Here is a 26,407-nt window from a genome sequence, read left to right as displayed (position 1 = left end):
AGCAGGATTACCGGAGTCGACAGGGAGCACTTCTGGTTTCGATTTATCGCGTCCAGACAAGACGCGATAAATCGAACCCAGAAGTTCGATTGCCTGCCGCCGAACCAGCGCGTAAGTATAGACAAGCCCAGAGATAAACCCTTTTCCTGGCAGTGTTTTGAGTATTTATATATAGATCTCTAATAACCCATATTGATTCTGAATATATAATGTCCTCATAGGTTAGATGTTACCATTTAAAAACAAACTGTCCCCCCCGAAAAGCAGCAAACTTTGATGAGTTTGAAATTAGATGCTAACCTGAGAGTGAATTAGCCTGAGAGATGTGGAGCTGGTGTCTTTTCATTTTCTCTGTCTCTGAGCAAACTTGCACAGAATAATAATCTACTGAGGGCAAGATTGTTCCTGTAGGCGCCCCAGAGGTGCTGCACCTCCCCTGCCAAGGGGAGCAGTCATTCATTGGTGGCCTACAGCCCTCTGCCCATGTGTTGGTTCAGCTTACTCCAGCTGTTTTCCCACCCCTTCCTGTCCACTCCCTGCCCACCTACTCTGGGAAAGAAGCAAGTAGGCAAATAGCCCTGCTTATTTTTACAGGCTGGCGCCAAGGGCCAGGCCTGTAGAGAGAAATTTGAGGCCCCTTCCATTTCACTTTATTTACACAGATCTATTACAGATATTTTGGAGGCCCCGCTGAGCTCTGGGCCCCAGTACAACTCTCCCCCCATCTCCCTCTCTCATCAGCCCTGACAAGGTCTAGGTACCCTTTTTAAGGGCCCTGCAGCGGTGGACGATCTGAGTCACAGCCTAGCCTTTAGAGAGCACCTTTCATCCCAAGGCATTTTACAGACTGTATCCAGAGAGGGCACACGTCAGCCACTGCCAGAATGCAGCGGCTTAATGGGTGGAGGGCAGCAGGTTTGACCGCAACAGCTGTGCAACACTCTGCACATCTGTAAGGGTGTGGGTAGATTTAGCCAAGGTCATTCGGCTACAAGCTGACTCTCCCCAGAAGTGCTCTAGGAGCTTTAATACCCAGAAAGAACCTTGGGTGTTTATTATGGATTGTTCCCCTCCAGACAACATAACAAATAGACTATAGTCTTACACAATACAGAGACAAAGGAAAACACAACGAGATAGGAAAAACTGCTTTGTAAGTTTATCCATATCTAGCCAAATAAAGAAACTCAGCCATGGGGCTGCCAGCAAGATAAAGTAGTATGTTGACATAGAGGTATTTTTGTACCACATCCAAAATCAGATCAAAACTCCATCAGATTTGTGCTCCAAGAAATTAGGATCTTCATTCGTATTTGTTAAGATCAGACTCATTAATAACTTCATTAAATTGCCCATCGTTTGATGTTGGCTTTCTTGAAAGCTTTGAAAATAGAATAAAAGAGTAATCATTTTAAGTCTCATCGAAGTCTGGAAGCTGCGAAGGATGAAATATCTCTGCCTGACTGCTTGTTTTATCGACATCTTGCTTCAAGAATCCAAGTCTCATTCTGGGAGGTTGAGTTTCCTTCATGAGTCCTGGGAACATTCAAGTGCCGTGTGCCACATAATTGACTTGTGTTCGCTGTTTGCAGTGTTGGTCCCAGGATATTGGAGAGACAAGGTGGGTGTAATAAAAGATAATACCCCCTCCTCCCCCCCCACACACACCTTGTCTCTCGTGTTAGCTAACTTGAGTTAGTTCTGTGGGACATAGACATCTGAAAGATCCCACTCCACTAAGCTGCAAGGAACTCATCTTCTCTCCTTCAGCAAGACAGAGGGGTGACCTGGGCTTCCAGACAGCATAAGGCTGTCATACTTCATGTTTAAACAACAAAACCGTCCCCTTTTCTAGCCTTATCCTTGACGGGGATCAGCATCTACTAATAGCAACTCATTTACCAGCCCAGCAGGACAAGTGAAGGGTAGGGAAGATGTGTTCTGCTCTTCTGTTGCTGCGTGGAGAATTCAGGAGAGATGTTTCTTTTCATCCTTAAATCCCCAGTGAACCAATGGGAGAGCAAACTCCATAATCACTCATGTAACGATTACATCCCTTTAAAAACTTGGCAAGGCTTTCTGTGTAGGGATCTGCTCTGTTGGTCAGCATTTCTCCTGCTGTGGTTTTTTCCTTATGCAAGTCACCTACGTGCAAACAGGTGCAGCTTGAACATTTCACCTGCTGCTGCTGCTGCTTATTTCTCCACTTAAGTTATAATCCTCTATTTGTGAAACAAAGTTATTATTCATATGGAACCCTGAGTGTGCACCGCGTGTACAATGGGCGAGGCATGCCAGGCAGTTGGCAGACCCCTGCCCTGAGGAGCTCCCATTATAAAAGGCCCAGCAGCTACAATAGGAAACAAAACAAATACTGAACAGTGTGAGTGCATGATGTCCCAGAGGCCTCCTGCAATAAGTGCTCCTATGGTAATAGGTTGCTGTGGCGATATTTGCAATGTCTCAAAGGCATGGTGGCTTTGGGGGAACAGTAAGCAGCAGAGATTCTATTTTCATGCAGCTGTGCCTGACGTCCTTACACGGGCAATGATGTCAGCGAGAGTGTCGCACGAGTGAGGATGGAGCAGCACATCGGAATTGCCATATCGGATTAGACAGACCCATAGGCTGTCTAATCTCCTGTCTCAGCCAGTGGCGATAGCCAGACCCTACAGAGATGAGTCCCTGAGACAGATGAAATAGAATGAAAACCCAGCAGAGGGACCAGACTCTAACAATGGAGAGAAATACGCATGCATTTCTTGCCATTCCTCTAGTTTGACAAGACTGAATATAGTCATCACTCCCTAGCGTCTTCAACCCAAAGGACCCCACAGTCCTTCACAGACTTTCTTATGTCCACCATTGCAGTGCAGCCACCTCCGAAATGAAATGCAACAGCAGTATAACAACACTACACAGCCAGTCAGGGAAGGAATGGCCTGATCCTGCAAGGAAATGAGTGTCTCTTACCTGTGGGATGCTAAGAGCCCACGTGAATCATCCTCCTTCTCACTCACTGAAATCAATGGAAGCTGAGTTCTCAGCCCCTCTCAGGATTGCGGTGAAGAGGAACTCCAGGCCTGTTGAAATCTACAGGGGGCGAGGAGACCTGGGCTCAGTTCCTGGCTCGGCCGTGGACTTTCTGTGTGACTCTGGGCAAGTCACCTCATCCCCCCTGTGCCTCAGTTCCCCTTTTGTAAAACAGGGATAGTCACACTTCCTTTGTCTGCCTTGCCTATTTAGATTGTGTGCTCTTTGAAGCAAGAACTGTCTCATTCTGTGTATATGTACAGCACCTAGCACAATGGGGGCCCGTTCTGGGTTGGGGCCACTAAGCTTTTCACGTACGATCAATTAGTGAGGCGGAATGTATTTATTCCAGTTACAAGTTAGCCAGGACACAGAGGTTTGTGCCCATCTTGTTGGGACACAGCAAACAGAGTGCCAAGCATTTGCATCATTCACTGGCTAGTGTCCATCAATTCTGAGTGAATATTTCCTGGCAAATTAAAAAAGGAGAGAAACACGGGTTGTTTGCCAAAAAATTAAAAAAATGAAATAAACGAGACAAAAGTCCAAAGACGACAGCTTGCATGTCTTTATGAGTAACTCTACTCTTGCATTCTGAAAACTAGCAGAGTAGGAGAGAGGATCTTAACAGGCTGTAGGGTAAAGAGCTGGTGCAGGGGAGGTGTTAAAGCATAAAACACCAGAGCAAGCAATGAAGACCAAAGTAACACTAAGATTAAAAAATGAACTGACGTCCTGCTGGTGAGAAGTGAAATTGGTGACAGCTGCCTACTGAATGAAACAGGTCCCAGGGGAACATGACTGTCAGTTACCTGTTTGTTATTTATTTCGCAACATCCACCATCCTTTCCCCAGGCACTTTCATGAGGGAACCAAGCCAAACAGGCTCCCCTATCTCAGTTGAGAGTGGGGAGCAAAGAGTTAATTCCCGATTATCCCAGGTGGCTGAACACTTGAGTTGCAGTGAAAGGCTGGTAAAATTCATTTAACTCCTGTGCTGGTTTCTACCTGTCAACGGCTCCTGACGTACTGTACGGAGAGTGAAATGAGCCTGCACACTCCAGAGGAAGAAGAAAGCATTCTTAGGAACTTTCTGATGTTGCATTAAAGACCAATGTGCATGCATTACTATTATTATTATTATTTTAGAGGATGCTTTTAAAGGCGCAGTGATGAGCATTGCTTTGGTCTTCATTGCTTCCTTTGCTGTTTCTTTCACTTGAGTCCGGCTGGAATATGGACGATGTAAGCACCATTAGATGCCTCAGTCAAGATAAAGGTAAGGGAAGATTTTTGTTTGTCACCTTTTCAAAGATTTCGTTACACTGAGAAGGATTGCTTAGTTCAGCCTACGTTCTGAGTTGATTATTATGTTTTATTCAAACTGAGATGTCTAGTGCAAAGATGTAGCAGTTTCCTGAGTGAGTCTTTGCAGTAACTTGGCTTTTCCTGACGTTACCAACAAACCTTAATAAATGTACACATACACACACGCACACATTTGTTTGTAGCCAGGGTCTGCTTCTCACCGATCAGCAGAGAGGAGGCAAAAGTTGTATCTGTCTCCCTTTTCTCTTGCCTAGATAGCTGGCTCTCACTATAAAGAAGAAATTTCCATTTTTATCCTCAGTCTTTTTGCTACCCACAGCAGAAGAGGAAAAAAAAGGCTCCCAGAACTATTGCGAGTCAGCTGTTCGCTTTTCAGAGAATATGTGTGATTAGTTTTTAATTTTATACAGTTCCTTTTAACCCTACCAGGCTAGAGTCCTTAGAAACACTCTGAGCCATACTCATCCCTGATGGAACCCGAGGTCCTCTCTATGAATTGCCTCCAGCTGGTTTGATGCTGCTGTAGACGTTACCAGTCACATGAATTTGGGGGTCAGACCCTCAGCTCCTAAGGTCACCTGGAGAAATTATAATAATTTGAGCAGAAACTTGTGCAGTATCTGGGCAGATCTACACTTAAAATGTTACAGCGGCGCCACTGTAGCACTTTAGTGAAGATGCTACTGCGCTGAGGGGAGGGTTTCTCCGTTCGGTGTAGGTAATCCACCTCCCCGAGAGGTGGCAGGTATGTCAGTGGGAGAATTCTCCCCTCAACATAGCGCTGTCTACACTAGGGGTGAGGTTGGTTTAACTGCATCGGTCACGGATGTGGATTTTTCACACTCCTGAGTGCCGTAGTTATACTGACTTAATTGCTTAGTAATAGACCCGGCCTCTCTCTCTTTATTTTTAAAACTGTATCATTGTTATTGACTTCTTTGGAAAGAGTCCAGTAACAGCAACCCTGAGTTGCTGTAAGATTACATTAATGGAGTCAAATGCCTAACTACTTATCTCTACATATTTTATAGCACTGTATTTTATGCCTGGTAGCTATGCATTTTATAATTGTTTTGCAGTGACGTCTCGTATGGCTTCTCTGTGTGCACTGGGTGGGATATGTCAGTTATCTCCTTCACGTCTGTTGGAATGCCCGCAGTGGCATGATTCCCTAGATAATGCTACGCCAGACCAGGGACATATTCACCGGGCTTACGTCCCTTTCACACCACTAAAGATGGGTCCTGGCTGGAAAATTCACATCCACATTCAAACTTCCCCAAAGTTAGAAAGGCGCAGACCGGTGTGGTTGGGACCATTTCAGTCATTCATCACTGAAGCGGCTGATGCTTCGGCAACCCAAAGACGTGGATTTGAAAATTAAAGCCAACTGGATTTTAAAAGCCTCGTTGTACTGCAGCCTTTCAGCAGCGTTAGAATAACAAAGGAGATCTGGGGAACATCACCTAGGATTTGACATGTTATCAGAGTAAACGGCCAGACTGTGGGCCCCTTACTCACAATGTTGAGCAGTACAGTACTCACCCAAGTAATTCAGTTAACTACAGGGAAGTTCACAGTCTGAACCCAGGGGGCTTGCATGCCCAACAAAATTCCTGAAGGCTACCTAAGCTGTAACCACTATCCCATGGGATTTGCAAAGAATTAAACAAAATGATAGAAGTATTTGAGATTCAACAGGGGGACATGCTTTAATGATGACATCAACTTAACTCTGAGTGGTTTCAGAGTAGCAGCCGTGTTAGTCTGTATCTGCAAAAAGAACAGGGGTACTTGTGGCACCTTAGAGACTAACAAATTTATTTGAGTATAAGCTTTCGTGGGCTAAAACCCACTTCAATGGATGCATGCAGTGGAAAATACAGTAGGAAGATATATATATATATATGCGTATATATATATACACAGAGAACATGAAACAATGGGTGTTACCATACACACTATAATGAGAGTGATCAGTTAAGGTGAGCTATTACCAGCAGGAGAGAAAAAAAACTCTTTGTAGTGGTAATCAAAATGGCCCATTTCCAGCGGTTGACAAGAAGGTGTGAGGAACCGTAGGGGAGAAAAATAAACATGGGGAAATAGTTTTACTTTGTGTAATGACCCATCCACTCCCAGTCTTTATTCAAGCCTAATTTAACGGTGTCCAATTTGCAAATTAATTCCAGTTCAGCAGTCTTTCGTTGGAGTGTGTTTTTGAAGTTTTTGTTGTTGTAATATTGTGACTTTTAAGTCTGTAATCGAGTAACCGGGGAGACTGAAGTGTTCTCCATGTGCAGCAATGCCCCTCTGCCATGTACATTGGCCAAACCGGACAGTCTCTATGTAAAAGAATAAATGGACACAAATCAGACATCAAGAATTATAACATTCAAAAACCAGTTGGAGAACACTTCAATCTCCCTGGTCACTCAGTTACAGGTGCTAAGAAGAGCTGGGTGGGAAATGGTTTCCCTGTTCCATAAGAATTTTCGAGATTTAAAAAATTCCTATCCCAAACTGTGACAAAAAGTCAATCCCAAAAATCTGAGAGAATTTTTGAATTGTGTCAATTGAAACATTTTGTTTAGACAGTTTTGAAAAGTTTCAATTTCAACCTTTTTAAAAATTTGATAAATTAACTTAAATTTCTAAATGAAAAGCCATTTTGAACCAAAACCCAGAACTTCTGAAATGGACATTTCAACCATTTGAAACTTTTTTTTTTTCAAAATTGTTCTGAAACGGGAGAGTTGTCAAAATTTTCAGTTTTGACAGATCATCATTTCCCATGACAGAATGTTTTGTTGAAAGATTCCCAACCAGTTCTAGTGTTGAGTGCCTCCAGGAAGATACTGAGTGCCCCCAATTCCTGGTAACCTAACTAGAGGTTGAGAGCACTCTCCATGTTTCAGGATTGGGCCTAGTCTTTGCTCTCTGAGGTCAGCCACTCCACACCTAGGAAACGTCCCCTGGGGAAGCAATGGTAGAGTGGGAAGCATACCACCTGCAGCACCTTAGCCTCTTAATAGCAACCCTGCTACTGCTTGTTAGTCTGCTGGGAAGAACAGATTCGGGGCACATCGGAGAGATGAGTTCTCAGACTTCCATCTCCCAGGCTCCAGGGAAGCAGTCAATCACAGTTACTTATTTGAGTTCCGTTGTTTAATCCCCAGCATTGTCCAACTGTGGTTTGTGGATATTCACCAAGTCTGCGTTTTTGCCAGCGGGGGTCATTCTAAACCAGTGATAGGAAGCGTCTTGGAAGCAAAGGGTGCTGGGGCAAGAAGAAAGAGCTAGCAGCGAGGCCATTACATCGTGTTTCTTTTGTACCGGGCAGGTGTTTCCTTACTATCACTTTGTGTTAATTGAGAACCTGATTCTCCTCTCACTTACCCTAGTGTAAAGCAGGGATGACTGCACTGGAGCCAGTGGAGTTACATCAGGATAGGAGAGAGCAGAACCAGCCCCTGACTGGAATGTTTTGTATTCCTGAATTGCAGCCTGGTAGTGATGAAAGGTGTCCGCTCAACAGCTCTCGAGGCCAAAGCCCGCGAGTGACCCACAAGTTGGTAAGAAACAGAGAGCTTTTTCCCTGCAGAGACACTGTCAGATCACCCCATAATTGTTTAAAAAAACAACGCTGCACTGCTAGGCAGCAGACTCCCAAACTCTGAGCAATTGCTCAGGACACAAGGGAGATTGGAAACAAGCATCAGTGGGAGCAGGATTGGGCCCATAGGCAATAGAGCCCAAAGTCTGTGGAAGGGACTTTACGGTATTAGGAATTTCCTTTCCATTTGGCATTGGTAGGAATCCCCACTGCCCTGATACGCAGCACCTTGTGAGTCAGATCTAGGGGGTTGGTTAGGAAGTCAAATATATGTTCCCATTAGATGTGAATCAAGCTGGAATTCCAGCAGTGATCAAACAGCTGTAATTTGGGAAACACCAATATTCCGCACTGAGGTAAATCTCAGTAACTTCACTGAAGTGAATGGAGCTGCTGTGGATTTACACCATCTTAACTGAGAGCAGAATTAGGCCCCCAGTGTACAATGGGCTGGGAGCCAATTTATCAGATATGAATGGGCATCTTTTATGGACTTCCTAGTTGCTCCTATTAGTTAGCTGTCTCTTTGCTGCTGCCTGACATTCATCTCACTGTACTCAGTCCCAGCTGTCAGTTTAACTAGTGTCAGGCGGAAAATGCCAGTTGTGGTGCTCGATGTCCTGTCCTATCAATCTGTCTAGCAGTGGTACTGAGCTAGCTGACAGGACACTTTGAAATAGCACTCCAGAATCAGATTCTATTTTGAAACCTTTTACTTACTACACACCTCACAAGAGCAACATATTCCTGTTTGCATTACTCCCAGAAATGGAATCTGATAACAAGCTTTATTGATGTGAAGTAGGGTCGGGCCAAAGAGCTGGTGTTCTTCTGAGATTGGGATTCAGGGTTTGAGACTGAACGAGGGCTTGGATTTGATGGTGATGAAATCTCATGAGCTGCTGCAAGGTTGCCTCCCCCAAATTACAGCAGTCTACAAGAACAGCTGCTTTTGTGAGATTTTTGCCATTTTGGGCTGAATCCAATCTGAACAGACTCCTTCCTGGCTTGGATCCTCAGCCAAAAGCACTGGGGCAGGATTGGATTCGTGGAACTAAATTTGAAATAACCCCAGTGATTTGGGTCCCGTCTTTAGCAGGAGATAAATACATAACTGGTCTCTTCCATTATGGGTAAAATTGTCACCTCTGGTGGATCTGCATCACACACTCCACTCGGTCTTATACATGTAGCTTCCATTTTCATCCAGCTATGGTGATTGATGCAATATATTTCTCTTCCAATGGAGAAAGACACTGGGGAGGAAGGATGGTCTATCAAGTAGAGCACGAATCTGGGTCTTGGCACACCTGGATTCAATTCCCAATTCCTGATTTAGGGCAAGTCACTTAGTTTAGCCTGAGCCTTGGTTCCCCATCTATCAGATGAGATGTAGCCTGATCAATGATTACACTTAACAGATCATTATCAAGGTGCAACATGCACTTGTCACACGTGACAGGTTCTTTTTTCAGGTGGCTACTTAGAGTTAATGGAGAAGATGAAATTTGGTGAAACACATACACAAACTTTGAGCTTTACTTCATACAGACAAATATAATTGAAATAATAAAAAAAATCAATATACATAAATATAATAATAAGTACAATAATACGGTTTCCAGTATTGTTCATATTTGTAATCTTGCATTGTGTATACTTACAACTTTATGGAGATCTTTGGAAACAAAGACAGTATGAAAAGTAAGTGGAGCTCATCAGCAGGGAAGTCCTGATTTGGTTTACACTTCTCAGGGACCCAATGAATTAAAAAATAGGAACTGGATTTATCCCCCTTCTTTGTGTAAGTTATCAGCTATACAACCATATTTGATCAATTTCCATGCATGCAACAAGATTAATACCTGCTCCTTATCCATATGTGGCATTCCAGCTTTCCATAGCTATGCCTTTAATCATGAATATCGCTAAAATATATCACACATTTCTGAATAATTCCTATACATTATTATGGTTTAACTACCTAGTTACAGCCTAGTAACCGGATTCCAAACCCCCCTCCTCCCCAAACTCCCTTCTTGCAGAATTCTGCAGCGTATTGCATTTTTTGTGGTTACTTGTTTGTCTCGAAATGAGAGTGCAGAATTCGTGACCTGGGGTTATCTTCTTGGGCCTACCAGCTTTTAACCCTAAACTTCAGCCTTTAGCATGAGTACTCCCACAAGGCTTCACACTAATAACAAAGGTCTTTAACTATAGCAAAGCCTAATCATCCAATTATTTGTTCTCCTACTTGCTGTTACAGCTTTGATACCTTCCATTAAGCATGCTTAACAAAGAAATTATATTTTACCCAAAACTATAAACCCTCCAAGGTCAGGTCAGAATCATTGGTCAACAGGGGATGATGCCTCCCTACTACATAGTGGAGTTTTGAGATGACAAAACCCATTAATGGCTGGAAGCTGCACTGTTACTATGGTGAGGAGGGCCTAGATAAGTTGATTTATAAACTAGGTTCGGTGGGTTCTTATGGGTGAGTCTACTGCACTATCCGTTCTTACAAGGTCTTAGTGGGATCAGTGTCTAAAGAGGAAACGCTCTAATTTATGATGGTGAGGAACATTTCTGATAGTCCAGTCACTTTTTGGCATGAAAAGTGCTAGTCACTTTTTGGTGAGAAAAGTAAAGAAATAACAAAATCCCACTTGAAGAAGTAGGCACAGCCCTCCCTGAGCTGCTTGCACGATGTGTGTCGAAGTGAGATAAATAATAAGTCTGGTACATCCAAGAGCCTATTACACTTGCTAACGGTCAGTGAATTAAATAAGGTGGAGGAATTTCTTTTTATCTTTAGGAAACATTTGGGCCTGCTGTTGCATCATGAGTGGGGTTGGTAGCACCAACCCTAATATTAAGGTTGCCTGACACTTCCCAGCGTAAGACCCTGTTTTGAATTGCTTATAACTTTGCCAAACTTTAACAGTTCAGGCTGAAATTTTCCATGGAGGGTGTCTGCTTCAAGAGGATTTTGAAATTTGTAGCCAGAATGGTTCAGTTGTTTACGACAACAAGGCTAAGGAAAAATATGTCGCAATGCAGTGCAATGCAATGCAATGCAATAAATAAATAAATAAATAAATCAGGTAACCTTTCCTTTGTAAAGCTCTAGAGCCTCGATGCTTTCAAACAAGGACTGGAAATTTGGCAGGAGAGTGCCCTTATGTCAGGGATGTGCTTTTTGCCTTCCTGGTGAAAATCTGCCCACATTTGAGCATGTTGTAAACATAGGTGCTGGGGGTGTGGCTGCACTCCCTGGCTTGAAGTGGTTTCCATCATATACAGGGTTTGCAGTTTGGTTCAATGGCTCTCAGCACCCCCACTATACACATTGTTCCAGCTCCCCTGGTTATAAGTAAGGCTACGATTTGGTCACGGAGATTACGGAAGTCACGGATTCTGTGATTTCAACCCGCAGCAGCTGGGAGCTGCAGGCTACCCATCTCCCCTGGTGGCCGGAAGCTTTGGGGTACCCCTGCTGCCTGGAGTGGTGGGGTCCCCCACAGCTCCCCAGCCACCGTGGGTGCGGGGGAAATCCCCCAGAGCTCCCCAGTCCCCGTGGGTGCTGGGGACCCCCAGAGCTCCCCAGCTCCCAGCCACAGCAGGGCAGGGTGCTGGACCCTCTTCCCTCCCCCTTTTTGTCATGGACAATTTTAGTAAAAGTCAGGAACAGGTCACGGCTTCCCTGAATTTTTGTGAATTGCCCGTGACCTGTCCGTGACTTTTACTAAAAATGTCCATAACAAAATCATAGCCTCGGTTATAAGCCTTGGAAGAATCTCAGTTTGCACATGCTCAACAGAGACTTAAATTTTAGAAGCTAAAATCTCTGAAATGCCAGCATTAAGATTGTCTGGGCAAACTTAATTCGCACCTCTTGTGTGCATGCTTTATGATAGCCTTTAATTATATGATCACATACTATTTTGTCCATGGGACCCCTGCCTCAGTCAGTGCACAAAATGGACCTGCTCTGGGAATGAATCAGGACTGTGTAGTTAAGGAGACTGTTGTGTGCAGGACCCCAGCTTTGTTTCTTGTAGAAGTCGGAAGAAGTGGTATGTGGCAGGGACTGCAGGAGGAGAAAGGATGGTCTCATGGCTAAGGCAGCTGAATGGAGAACAGGATTCTATCCCTGCCTCTGACACAGTGTTCCTGTATGATGCTGGGCAAGCTGCTTAAACCAGACTTTCCTCATTTTCTGGGTGTCTGATTTGTGGTCTGATTGCTGAGCACTCACAGCTGCAAGTGAAGGCCGTGGGAGCTGTGCTTTGGACAAATAAAGTGCTGTATAATGCTAAGGACTCTGAAAAATCAGGTCTCAAATTGAGAACCTAAAGCACTCTCTGTGCCACAGATGCCCATCTGTAAAATAGCACCCCCTCACCTCATCAGGGTGCTGGGAAGGTAAGTTAATGTTTATGAAGCACTGAGACATCATAGTGCTGAGTGCCATAGAAAAGCCATTGAGGACGTTTGTAGCTCTTCGTAGTAGGGTTTAAACAGTGTGCAGTAAATAAGGCATAAGGCCCCACATTGAACAAAAAGGAGAAAACAAAATATTTAATAGGTTCTCATTAGGTGAGCACCATCCATTCTGTGCACTGAGTGAGGCAGGAGGCCTGGAAAAAATAGTACATGATCCTGTAGTTAAAGACTGTATCGTAATTCATATGCACAAGAGGGTTGAATTAAGATTACGCAGACAACCTTATTTCTGACATTCCCTAACGTTACAGGGCTTGACTTTGCAAGCTTAATATTCTTTTAACATAACTGTTTTGTGTATCACATCTATGGAAGATAGCTACTATAATTTGTAATCTAAAATTTGTAGAACTGTTAAAAAGGGAAAAAGCACAAGTTAATACCAAAAGTACAACAAATTGGTGTGTTTCTCATTTAATGACGTCCCTAAGCAGCAGATAAGGGATCATTCTCAGAATCTCGACCCTTTGTGGGCCTCTGGGAGATAATTTAACATAAATCTACATTTCTGCACACATTAGCTGTACTATTTATGCTCCACTCCCTGCTTTAAACATATTATCAGTATATTTATTGCCTCAAAAAAAGCTGGCTTTCCTTGTTAATAATACATGTATTGAATCAAGCACCTTGCCAGGCAATGGATAAGGAGATAAAATGCAATTTTGAAAGATTATATATCCTTCATTATGGAGGAATGAAATAGGGGGGGAAATACTTTATTCATAAAACAACAAAGTGGGGAGAGGGCTGAGGGAAATGGTGTTGAGAAAGAGGGAGGAGGAGCCCTCTGAATACATTACACTGAATTTATTAAAGAGAAACATAGCCAAGCCAGATTACCTGGGTGAAATTCATCCCTATTCAGAGGGGATAATGCACCACATAATTCCCCACTTAAATTTGGGGAGGGATAGCTCAATGGTTTGAGCATTAGTCTGCTAAACTCAGGGTTGTGAATTCAATCCTTGAGGAGGGCCACTTAGGGATCTGGGGCAAAATCAGTACTTGGTCTGGCTAGTGAAAGCAGGGGGCTGGACTCGATGACCTTTTAGGGTCCCTTCCAGTTCTATGAGATAGGTATATCTCCATATATTTAAGTCTGCAAAATAGGTTTTAAGAGGTGCCTAAGACTTGTGCTTGCCTCTGTTCACTGGGGTGATTTGAGAATTTGTATAGCTGAGATCAGAACCTGGCCTTTGGATTCTACCTGGATTTCACTGGCTCTGCAACAGCTAGAGTTCATGAATCAAAGTTAGTAAAAAAATCTAGCTGAAATGAACTTCTTCTTGTGCTATGTTCTTTTCTTTTGTTATTGTTGTGAGCAAATTGGACTTTGTTTGTAGAGGACAGTGAAGCATAACTATAACCATATAGCAATCGAATACAAATGAATGCTGCTTATTCAAGATTTTTACCCTTTATAGGGGAGTCTGATTTTTAAAGATGATTGACAGCAAAACTTCACAGTCTGTGTCATACAGCATCCCATAAGCTAAGCAAATAGCCTGCAAATAATAATGTCTTCAGATTTAGCCTCCTTTTATCTTCACAGGTGGCAATGCTGTTAAATGTATTTCTCTGTCCAGTTTAATCAACAAATATCTTTTTCTGATTTTGTTCTCCAGGGATTGGTCACAGATACTTTACATTCCCGTTGGGTTGCTTAATTTTGATTGGCCAGATAAGTCAATGTGTACTGCTCCCTGATTGGATGAGCAGGCAAGCACTTCCAACACAGATTCTCTTATGTATAAATTCCATGTTTGGTTTCTGTGAATGTTCACGTATGTAAGCTTGAAATTTGATTTCTGACAAGTTTTATTGCATGAATCTCTATGGGAAACATGCACAAAATGGGTATGAGCATCGCAAAGCGAATTCTTGTCAAAAAGGATATTTGCCTTATTCTCTCCCAGATCTGTCGGTAATCAAGACTTAGCTGGGGAGATCATTGCGTGACTGCTTGATTCATTGCACAACTGAAGTTCACTGCACATAAACTGCTGGATTAGATGAAGGAAGAATCAGACATTCAAGGCAAACTGTCTTTTCTCACTTTGGTTTGTTTAATTTGGCCCATTTAAGTAGAAGTCTTTAGCACTGGAAGGAAAGAAAATGATAAATGTCCTGCTTTTGAGAGGAGGAATGTACTGTCACTTATAATAATATACAGTAGCTGCTTTGTCTAGCTTTAGGACTGTAAATCAGGATTTCTCAGTGGAGAAATGTTACTGTCTTTGGTGTAAATCAAGATCAGTCATTATCTTTAGTATCAGGGGGTAGCCGTGTTAGTCTGTATCTACAAAAACAACAAGGAGTCTGGTGGCACCTTAAAGATGCATATGCATCTGAAGAAGTGAGGTTTTTACCCACAAAAGCTTATGCCCAAATAAATCTGTTAGTCTTTAAGGTGCCACCAGACTCCTTGTTATCTTTAGTAGGATATGAAAGAATAGGAGAGATCCTTATTGCTGTGATATATGCACCATTTCCTTCCAGGAGCTTTAAAACCCTCTAGCTATTCTTCTCAGACCTCTTAAACTGTAACTAAATGAATTGAATAATGCAACTCTTAGCTCTTTATATTTAAAAAGATTTTTAGATCCCAAAGGATTTTAGACGCCATTAGGCCATGCAAACCCTTTACGTTTAGTATGTTCCCTGAGACTGAGTGGTGGGGCATAGGATACAAGCTTCCCAGGAAACAGACATTGTGAGCTTTATCGTCCTTCTGGACAAATTTCTTCTGAGATTAGATCACATCATGGCCTTTGAGCTAAGCTCAAGGATCTGATTCTGATCTCACTCTGCTTTATAACAAGGGAGTGACTTCCAATTTACTGATGTAAATGACGGGAGAATCATGCCCCAAGCATTGAATGATGAGGATGGGTTGACCTCTGCTGTACACCTTCCTAGACAGTCTCTTCCCATTCTGTATGTGTGAATGTGGAGGTTTGTTTCAAATCCAAGAGTCTGAATAATTGCCCAGATTTCTCTGGATCTCTTTGGTCTTGAATTCAGGTTACAACTCCCATAAGAGGATCCCAAGGCTCCCAGGGGATTTCTGGTAACTACAAGTTACAGTTCAGTTGGCGGTATTGCCAAAATAGCCTCTTTCATGAGAGTTTAGCATTTCCACTCCCTATACCAGCCCAAGCCGGCTAGTGCAGAGACCACACAGAGATTTTTCCAAGTTTACTAAACTTTTTAAAACATCAGGAAGGGTTCGGTACACGTTCTGGGGAAGGCTCAAGAATTTCGATTGTGTCCCAGCCAGGCTTCCCATTGCTAATTAACAATCCCCAGCTCTCTGCTTTTCCTGTCTAATGAGGAAAACGATCCACATCCAGGGGAAGTTCTTTCAGGGAAATCAAGTGGTAAAGCGAGTATCAGAGTATTTGAGAGTCAGTCATTTCATGGCGATGGGTGGAGTCTTTAACGATCAGTCAGCAGCTTGAGCTAGAAAACAGAGATGGCCGGAGAACCTTCTATTATTAGAGCCCTGCGCGGATACAAAATTGGTATCTGCATCTGATCCGCGATCCACAAACATGGTCCGCGGATATCCGCATCCATCCGTGATCTCCAAACATGGTCCATGGATATAAAGCACATATCCGCTGATTTGCAGGGCTCTATCTATCAGGACCCAAGACATTAGGTTCCAAAATGGACCTTGATCTGATAAAGGACATCTGCTCAACTTACCGCCTCCTGTTTCAGGGCAGTGCTCAGATGTTGCTCAGAAATTAAACAACTGACCCATCAGCTCACTTGCTGGTTTCCTTATTTCCATTCGTATATTTGAGCTCGTGGAGAGCTCCTTGTGAGTCTTTCTGTTCACTCTAAGATGCTGTCAGAGTAATTGTGGGAGAGTAAAGTTTACTTTTGGTTCCAGTCTCTGGTTACATGTTTCAACGCTTGCTGTTCCTCAGCCATTCAAACCTGTTTCAAATTAAACATCAAATTACATTACCACAGCTGGCTTCAATGGAAGACGAGGGCGCTCAGCACCTCAAAGAATTAGGACCTAACACATGGCATGTTATATCCTCCTTTACAAGAAAATCACTCTTGGCTTATTTCAGTTGCCTTTTTTATATGCACATATTAAATTTCTTATAGTTACAACTTGCTTATGGTGTTGTTCTCAGCTCAGAGACCATGGGGAAGGGCGTGCTATATGTGCTCCCTCCATCTATTCTATCCACCTGTTGCCTATAGTTTTACGTGTAGATTATAAGCTCTTCAAGGCAGAGACCATCTCTGTAATTTGTTTGCACAGTGCCTACCACCATGGGGCTGGAGCCCCCAGGCACTACCATGCTACACATCCACAAAGCTAAAACACGTGTCCAGCCTCTCATTATCTCACACCTCAACAACTGCAACATCCTTCTGTCTGGCCTTGACAAATGCAATCTTGCCCCGTTCAGGTCATTCAGACTGCTGCTGCAAAGATCATATTCATAGCTCATTGCTTTAACCATATCACCCCTCTCTTGATGGCTATACACTGGCTCCTCCTTCTGCATCACATCAGTCACAAACTACATGTCTTCCCGTTCAAGGCCCCTCGCGGTATATCCTCATCCCACCTATCATTTTTCATCTGCTATCGAGTTGTTGACCCCTGCCTGCAATCAGCCAGTCATCCCAGCCTCCATTGCCCACTTGTTACAATCTCAAACCCACACCGTTGTGCTTTCTCCCATGCTCCCCCTCACACTTAGAATGAGCTCCCAATAAGCATCCGCAGAGCTACTGCCTTGTCCTCTTTCACATCCCTCTCACAAATCTCCATTACTGTGATGCCGGCAAAAAAAATGATAATGGTTAGGAACTGGTGTGATGAAACCACTGCTGGTCATATTGATCCATATCGCCTCATTGTTTCCTTGTGCTCCACCACCTCTGTCTGTCTATCCACCTGTTTTCTCTTCTCTTACACTTAGATTGTAAGTTCTTTGTGGCAGGCACGATTGTTTGTTTTGTGTTTCTACCCTGCTTAGCACCACAGGATCCTTGTCCATGACTGGGGCTCTTAGGATACATCTACATGGTTAGCAGAACCCCATGGCAGCGAGTCTCAGAGCCTACAGAATCAGGCTTGCAGGGCTCACACTACGGCACTAAAAACACCTGTGTAGATGTTTGGGCTCAGACTGGAGCGTGGGCTCTGAAGCCTAGGGAGGGGGTCGGCTTCAGGTTCTGAGCGCCAGTCTGAGCCCGAAGGTCTACACAGCTATTTTGATAAGCCTAGCGTGAGCCCTGCAAGCCTGAATCTGTGGACCCAGGCTCTGATACTCACTGCCTTGCATTTCTGGTTGCCATCTAGACTTACCTTTAGGTTCCACTGCAATGCAAATAAATCAATAATAATACCAGAACAGGTATACAGAATGACGGAATTCATCACTTGTGGACTTGTACCTTTACGAGTCAAGTTTTGGCTGGGGAATAATATATAATGAAATAGTGAATTAAACTGTGTTTTGTGCTTTGCTCCCATCTGAAACCATGAGCAGGGTTGTATTAGCAGGGGACAAAGTTCTCCTTTGGCATTGAGCTTTTCCTCCTCTAGTGAAGGCTTCATGGAGCTTTCATATCCTCAAGAGGCAATCAAGGGAAATCTCCAGCATAGATTCCACATTGCTTCCTGCAGCCAATTAGCTACAGGCCTCCTCTGAATTTTTGACCAATCTTCTATCACAAGGCACCGTGCAGACAGCTATCCTGGGGAGTCTCAGTTCTCTCTGGACTGTAGATGAATGAATGAGTACAGATGAAATAAAAACCAACTGGGACCTTCATCAAAAACTCAGACTAAGCCTGAACAGATAGTAGATGTTCAGTCACTTTGTTAGGCTTTTGCCTCCAGGTTCTGGCTGAGATGGGAAGTGTAGGTAGAAATGAGAAATGCTGTTTTCACATATTGCTGCCCCAGATACAAGCAGGAAGGTGGGGAAAACGTAGGCTCCCAGGAGTAGACCTGGGCAAAGGTTTTTGGTTGAAGCTTTTTTTCAGGGAAAAATGTAGATTTGGTAACACCAGAACATTTCACAAATTTGTGTCTGTTTTGCCAAATAGTTTCAGTTACAAAAGAAAAGGAAAACAAACAAATTCTGACAAAGTGGAAATGTTTCATTGTTTGACATTTTCAAAATGAAATGTTGTGGTTTTTTGGTTCAAAATTACTCTTCATTTCAGAATTTCCTTTGGTTTTGTACAAAATGAATCCAAAACACTTTAAAATGGTCAGAATCGAAATGAAACATTTCATTTGAACTGAAACCATTCTTGTCTTCAACTTTTCGATTTGCCAAAAATGTTGGTTTGGGCTCAACCCAAAACTCCTTTTTAAAGTTAGTTTTTGGAATTTCCAGCAAACTAAAGACTCCATTAGTCACACAGCTCTGCCCATGAGCCTTTCATGTCTGGATAGTTCATAGAAGCATCCAGACCTCTGGATGCTGACCTGAACCAGATCTCTGACCCTTTTGAGGCTTCCCATAAATCACAGATGATTGGGCTGTAAGGGACCCCTTTGATAACTTGCTAGATTTACAGGATTGAACCTGATGATCTGGAAAGTCCTGTCCAATTGCATCACTAAGGAGTCTGAATTATTTACCATAGCTACATCTTTCTGGCCCACTGGATTGACTTGTATTGATAAAGAGCAAGATGCTGGCTGTCCAAGTGGGGGTTTCTATACAACACCTAGGCTTTGAGAGTTCATTTCTGGTATAAATATCATGGGCTGAATCTGTGCTGACTCTAGTTCAGGGGTTCTCAAACAGGGGTCATGAGGTTATTACATGGAGGGTCACGAGCTGTCAGCCTCCACCCCAACCCCTGCTTCTCCTCCAGCTTTTATAATAGAGTTAAGTATAAAAAATATGGTTTTAATTTATAAGGAGGGTCGCACTCAGAAGCTTGCTGTGTGAAAAGAGTCACCAATGCAAAAGTTTGAGAACCATTGCTATAGTTGGCTTACACAGGGTGTGCATCAGCACTGAATTTGGCTGTGCTACTGTTGTTGTTTCTTTATTATTTCACTATTTTTATTTGTGGCTGGTGGCAGGGAGCTGTTTTGCAAAATGAATGTTGATAATTTGCTCTTGGCTTTGCAGAGCTTTGTGCTAATAAAAGAGGAATCAGTAGTAAATTAAAAACCCAACAGGAGTGAACAGGAAAATGTTGTATGAGCAATAATTCCATTTCTAGTTATTGCAATGAGAAGACAGTCCCTAGGGTAGCCCCTGACTGACATCCTTGGGAGGCAGTTTGGTCTAGTCAGGAGACTAGATTAGTTCTAAACCTGTCTTTGCCATTAAGCTGCCCTGTTACCTTAAACGAGTCACTTTGCCTCTCTGTGCCTGTTTCCCATCCTGCCCTTTATTGTCTTGTCTATTTAGACTGTAAGATGCTTGGGGCAGGGATGTCCTATTATTTGTATGTGCAGCACCTAATGCAATGGGCCCTGGCCTCAGTTGAGTCTCAGTGCTCTGGTAATATGAGTATATGACAATAATAAATGTGCTGAGTACTGTGAGGGCATTGAAACTACTCACGTGCATAGTGTTAAGCATATGCGTAAGTGCTTTGCTGGATTGAAGACAGAATGCTCAGGACCTTATGTGATTGAGCCCTAAGATAGTGAAGCAAATCTCAGGGGTCAGGAAGGAATTTGTCTTTTCCCAGTTATAACATAGCAATGTGCATGAGTGGGAGTGGTCTTGGTTTCCTTGGAAGCTTCAAGCATAGGCCAGATACAGAAAACAGACTTGATCCAAGGCAATGTAAGGCAAATCCTGCTAAAGTTCCTGCTGCACAGAAAGACAGCATTGCCTGTGGTTTCTAAGCAGATACATCCAGTGCGGATGGAAGGTCCTGGGTCGACAGCCCTAGAGACTGAGGGTTTGGCTACACTGCAGTTGGAGGGGTGATTGCAGTTCAGGTAGGCATACCCACACTAGCTTTATCTAGCTAATGTGGCCAAAAAGAGCAGTGAGGTTATGGCGGCATGGACCCCGGTGCCAGTTAGCAATATGAGCACATGCCCAGGGTTCCAGTGTGTGTCACTGGCGTGCTACATCTTATTACAGATGGAGAAACGGAGGCCCAGAGAAGACGAGTCAAATGGCTGAGTTCACCTTGCACGGTCAGTGCCAGCTCTGGAAATAAAACCCAGGAGTCCTAATGCCCACTCTCCTGCTCTAACCACTAGGGAACACAAAGTGTATAAACCATCTGATGGGACTTCAGAGGTCTTGTCTTTTAGTGGGGGACATTTTGAATGCCAAGGAAAGACTTTAGAAGACTCTGATATAGGCGTTTCTGTCTGCCATCAGATGGGCTATAAATCAAGAGTGAGTAATACAATCAGTGCTGCCCTTTGAGCCTGTATTTTATAGCCTTGTGAATGAACACAGTGGAGGAGGGATGAGCACAGAATCCCAGAGAAAGTGAGTGTAACTGATGCTTATGACAGAATCTAGTGGAGGGTTATTAATATGAGGAATCAGGTAGTGCATAAAGCTGTGAAATGGGCTATTTATAGAGTCGGTTTAGTCTTGATGGGCCTGTCGAACATGATTAATGTGAACAAGAATGCTGTCCATGCTGAACCTGGCTACATGCTGCAGATCTACCCAGAAGAGATTTATAAAATAAAGGAATTTTTTAAAAGGTTAATCATCGACAAAAATGCCAGATTCTGAAGAAAGTTACCACATATGAGTAAAACCCTAATTACATCAAATGCAGAAACCCTTGAAAAGGTTTAACAGGCACTTAAAAGTCTTCATTCAGGCTCAAGGTTCTGTCTAGAGGGAATCCACTCACACATGTGCACCCTTGAGACGAGACACGCCATATACTGCTTAGAGCATGGACTTCTGTTTCTGGCTTTGCTACTGACTACACATGTGACCCTGGGCACATCACTATGAGGATGATATCCTCACCTGGGGTAATTCATATTTGTAAAGTGTGTTCAGGTCCTCGAAGGAAAAGTGCCAAGTAATATTACTTTTAGTAGAGCTGGGAGAGTGCATATTTGCACAATTAATGCCAGAAGTGGATCTACATCTACTATGGAAGAGGATTAAGCAAATTCAGAATAAGGCGCTGTTACTCCAGAATAACAGCTTTCACACATGGAGTTAATCAGGAATAGTTAATCCACTTTAAATTCATACCCTCCCTTATTCCAGATTAACTTTCATGTACAGACAAGCCCTAGGTATATGACAAGAGATAACAATCAGGCAGGGGAGCACAAGGTAACAGTGAGATGACGGTGATTAGTGTCAGACATCAGTCACAGCATGCCAGATGACCAGTTATTGTCAAGCATTGGTTGATTGACCACTGCATTACGCCACTTTGACATCAGCATGGGGGGGCATGTGTTTGTTGTTCCTTTAATAAATCAGCTAGCAGTAGTCGTTCCCTTTAAATATGCCATACTCAGCGCTTTTGTTGCTCTTAGTTTCAAAGGGGTTTTGATTTTGAAATAATTGGTGCTTTTGGAGGTGGGATTGCAGCACAGGAATACCCAGATTTCGGCATGTTCTGGTTGAATTATCAGCTTGTTACAGGTTAATATTATGGGGTGTCTTGATTCTTCGCGGGCTTACAGCTTTGATTTTCAGAGCGAATTTCTTTACAAGGATTTTCTTGTCACTATTGTTGCTGTTTGTACTTACTTTACTCTGAGTTGATTAAAGCAGGGAGAAGGGAGCCAGAGTTTGCTCCCCAGCTCAACCGACTCACATGGCTTTGAATTAAGTTGGCTTACCCGAGACTGCTTTATAGCGTCGGAGCCCCCTTATCAAACGTTTCTCCTGCGCTGCTCTTTGCAAAGGTCCTTTGAAAGGCTCGTAGTGAGCAGTCGAAAAAATCAAGGTGATTATTTTTGGAGGCTTGGTTGCCACACAGAATCAGTGCACAACTGTTCTCTTTTCCCCTTTCCCCCCCGGCATCTTATTAACTGATGATTCGTTAATATCTAAAAACACACATACATTGCACTGTGCTTGTGGCCTGAAGTTCAAAGAGGTGTGCACATTTCTCTCCCTCGTTTTTGCATACATAAATAAATAAATGTTTCAGAGCGAATTTCCTGTTGGTTCCCAATTGGCAACCTTGGAAGTGGAGATCTGATCCCATGTTTGCCCCATCAGTGTGCACTAGGCTTGTTCTAGAGGGAACAGACGGGAAAGGATTTTTCAAGTCTCCCTGCCCCATATCGTCCCTGTCCTCTCTGCTGAGACGGCCCCGCGGGGGACAAGTCGGTGGCATATGGATTTGTGTTATTGGCACAAACGTGACTCAGTTCATGTAAGCGGCTGAATGGCCTTCCGATGGCAGGAATTTACAGGGTCAAATTCAGAGGGGCCATAAATGGGTGTGTAAGTTATACACTGGCAAGTGGGTGTCAGGAAGTCCAGGGGTCATGGAAGGGGATGTAAGCTACACTAGGGGAAGGCCCTTCCTCTGCTTGAACACTTACATCCTCCTTTTAGTTCCTTGGCCTGCTACACCTCGTTCTTCCACCCCTTTGACATGTAAGGAGTAGCAGAGTAGATACCGTTCGACCCATGACCAACCTAGCACCACTTTGCACATCACCTCTGACCTTGGCCCAGCGTCACTGCTCACCTGGACCAGACTGGAACCAATGATGTTGTAGCAAAACATGGCATATCCCATTCGCAATACCAGTCTTCTGAGCCCCCCCCAGCAGCCCCACAGCACATGAACCAATCAGCATAAGAATGTCGCTAGAAGTAAAAAAAAATCCCAACAAGCCCATATCTGAACTGCATTAATAAAAGAAGCATGGATAAAATCTGCCTTTCCTGCGTTTTTGTTACAGTGGTGGGCACAAGTTGGCCAAGAGCTGCTACCATGTTTTTGATAAAGCTGTTTTCTTGCCATAAACTGAAACGCTGGGAATGGTTTGTGTTCACCCTGCAGCTGCAGGATGTCTCCAGCATCACAAGAGAGCCCATTCATTCCCCACTTAGCTACCTGTCCGCGAGAGCCGCCTGGTGGTCTTGATCTCTCCTTCCCTGGTAGAATAATCTTGCCCGTATTTGGGTCAAAAGGAATCCAATTTGGGGAACAGGAGATACCAACAGCTCAAAGATTGGCTGCATTTTATTTGCAGCTCATCTCATTAGCAGCCTGCTTTGCAGGTAGGCGTCTCTCCGAGAGGCTGAGTGCAGCTGTCCTTTGTGAGCGGTGCAATGCAATACCAGGAAGGGGGCCCTTGGGTGAAGGAGCCTGGAAGTTAGTGTCTGAGTATAAATGTCATTGCATGGTCTAGCAGGGGATGGTACACACTGGTGTGTGGGAGAGAGCCGTCCCTGCACTGGGGTCCAGTCCCTCCAGCTACGAGCACTCTCGGCTTCCCCTGACATCAGTGAGAGCTGAAGGTGCTCGGGACCTCACAGGATTGGGCCTGAAAGGGTCAACGGATGGGATGTCGGAAGGGGCAAGAGTGCTGCTCATTAGGATAGTTCCTCCAGGAAGCTTCCCACACATGGCTCCTCTGCGTGCTGAGTCCCAGCGGGACGGGGGTTCTCGCCCAGTTCGTTGTTTGTGCCTCCCATTTCCTTCCTTCATCCTTCCACCCCCTGTTAGTGGCCAGGGTCGCATGGGGCAGCTCTGGAGCCTGTCGGCACAGATCCGTGAGCCGGCTGTTGGGGTGCTCAGGATCCCCTTTTTGCCGCCTCCTTCTTTCGGTGCTTTGCCCCCCCACCTCCACCCAGCACTCGGAGCCTGATCCGGGCACGACCGTTGCTATTAACTGTGTTGGGAGCAGGCCTGGTGTGCTCTGGGAGGGGAGACTTCGGGAAGGCACCGGAGTAGCTGTCGCTAACTGTATCAGAAGCGCTGAGAGCTTGGGAAGCTTGTCCCACATCCTGGCTCAACCGTACAGAAAGAAAGGGTGGGTTGGGGAAGGTTATTGGTGCACAGAGCCTTTGATCTCCAGTTAGCAGTTGCAGTCCAGCCCAGGTCAGGTCCCATGTGACAGGCTGTTTGGTGGTCTCTTTGGAAGGAGCTGGAGTGTCTCAGGCTAGTTCCTAGCAAACAAATGTCTCTGTCATGAGACCATCATTGAAATTACCCCTTTGATAGTTGTATCATTGGCCCAAAGAACTGAATGGAACTGGAGCTCCCCGGTCCCCCTCACCCGGTCATGCTCCCGGGGTGGAGAGCAGTGGGAGGAAGCTGGCACTGCCTTGCTGCTCCCTTTTTACTCCCTTCTGGAGATAAATAGAAGAGACTCTGTTTTCTAAGGCCACAAACAGAGCCCCTGTCACCAGCCGGAACTTCCCGTAGGGCCAGACTGTTGACCCCATACACTGGTGAACAGTGACTTGCACGGGCAGTGCTACTGTAATCACTGAGCTGCTCACCTGTGCGAAGGAGGCCTTCACAATCTTCCCGTCATTCAGGGAAAACTGTGCACAATGCTAAGGTGATCAAATTGGAGCGTATTCCTTCTTAAAGTCTCCACAAATCAGAACTGGGGCTGAGCAGGTAACTGAGCCATGTGCACCACAAGTGTTTGGATTCTCCCTGCTCCCCAGTAGTCAGCACTCGGTGCTGAGTAGACTGACGGCCCTCAGCACTGCACTGTCAAGGAGCCAATGCTCTTAATGTAAGTGTAGAAATAAGAGCAGCAGCATCGCTCTAGCCTCATGCTGGAAAGAGCTTTCCCTTTCCATGGCGCTGGCATGTCTGAATGTTTTGCAGGCAACATCGCCCCTGCCCCTAACAAGGAAATGAAGGGGCGCATCCCATCTGCTGGCCTCCCTCTCTTGCTTTGGTTTGTTTATTAGTAATTTGCCCAGTTGCCAACTTGGGGGACTAAGGAAAGTGCTTTCTCGGGTTGTGGAGCTAAATCTGCAGCCGCCGAATGCGCCGTGCAGCAAGTACCATTCATGTGTTTGCTTGTGAAGAATAGGCGATGAGTTTGCAGTTCCCAAAGTCTGCATTAACCACTGCAGGGACGCAGGGGCTCCTCCCCGCACAGCTCTCCTTTAGCAAGGAGAAAGCTTGAACGTAGGCAGGCTCAAGTCCCTGTGGCCATTGCTCCTGAGAGACCCGGACTGGATTCCTTGGGCCCATCTCTGTCTCTCTAGGCCAGCAGGAGCTACAAGTGCCATGGAAACAACAGTTCAGCTTCTAGAGCGGAGGTTGCAACGAGAGAGCGCGCTCCCGCCGACTGGGGGAGACTAGCCCTCAGCCTTGCCCCTTCTGCCCCCTGCAGGCTAGCACCCCCCTGCCCCAATCCCAGAGCGCCGGGGGAGCGGGCGGTGCACAGCCACAGCCCCCCCAGTCCCGGAGTGGGAAGCGGGACGGGGGGGGGCAGGGGTGGAGCATGGGCAGAGCCATGCCTGGTATTTGGGGAGGCACAGCCTATGTTACCCGCTGCCCTGGGAGAGGGTGCCGGCTGCAATAAGAAAGGGAGAGCTCTCTGCTCAGGGAGAATGGGCAGGGTGCAGTGAGACAGCGAGCGCTCCCTGCCCTGGGAAAGGTGCAGGCTGCAAGGAGAGAGTATGAGAGCTGTAATTAGTGTTGGCATGTGCAAATCTAATGATTTCATCTGATGGGGAGCAACGTAAGCCTGCGACCGGATGTGCTGGAACCAAGGAAGTTCAGCAATTCTGTAAAATCTGGATCTCTGCTAAGTGTTATTCCCAAGGAGCCTACTTTCACAGTTCAGCCAGCAACGACTCTCTCCAGGCTGCAACCAGCTGCCTATCTTCTGCTCCCACAGCCCAGAAGGGAATGTCTGCCTGACAGCTAAGCTTCAAACTGAAGGGGTTATTGGGGGACCTTGCAAAAAAATAGAAACACTTTTCCCTTAAGAGCCCAGAAGCAATTGTT

The 26,407-nt window shown here is 44.7% G+C and overlaps 1 protein-coding gene across 2 annotated transcripts in view; it reads left to right on the top strand.

Moving 5' to 3' along the window:
- PLCH2 (phospholipase C eta 2) overlaps window positions 1-26,407 on the top strand; it is a 249,475-nt gene that overhangs the window by 84,785 nt on the left and 138,283 nt on the right. The window contains exon 1 of one of the 2 annotated variants that reach the window (XM_034753315.1): window positions 4,039-4,312. The exons of the other annotated variant lie outside the window; for it this stretch is intronic. Within the exon in view, the coding sequence (XP_034609206.1) occupies window positions 4,270-4,312 (43 nt within the window). The 5' untranslated portion in view covers window positions 4,039-4,269. Of the gene's footprint in view, window positions 1-4,038; window positions 4,313-26,407 lie in introns of those variants that run through there. 2 annotated transcript variants of the gene reach the window in all.

This window comes from Trachemys scripta, chromosome 19 (assembly GCF_013100865.1).
Source record: "Trachemys scripta elegans isolate TJP31775 chromosome 19, CAS_Tse_1.0, whole genome shotgun sequence".
In the NCBI taxonomy this organism is placed as follows: domain Eukaryota; kingdom Metazoa; phylum Chordata; order Testudines; family Emydidae; genus Trachemys; species Trachemys scripta.
The sequence above is the reverse complement of the archived record's forward strand: the minus strand, read 5'-3'. Positions and strand labels throughout refer to the sequence as shown.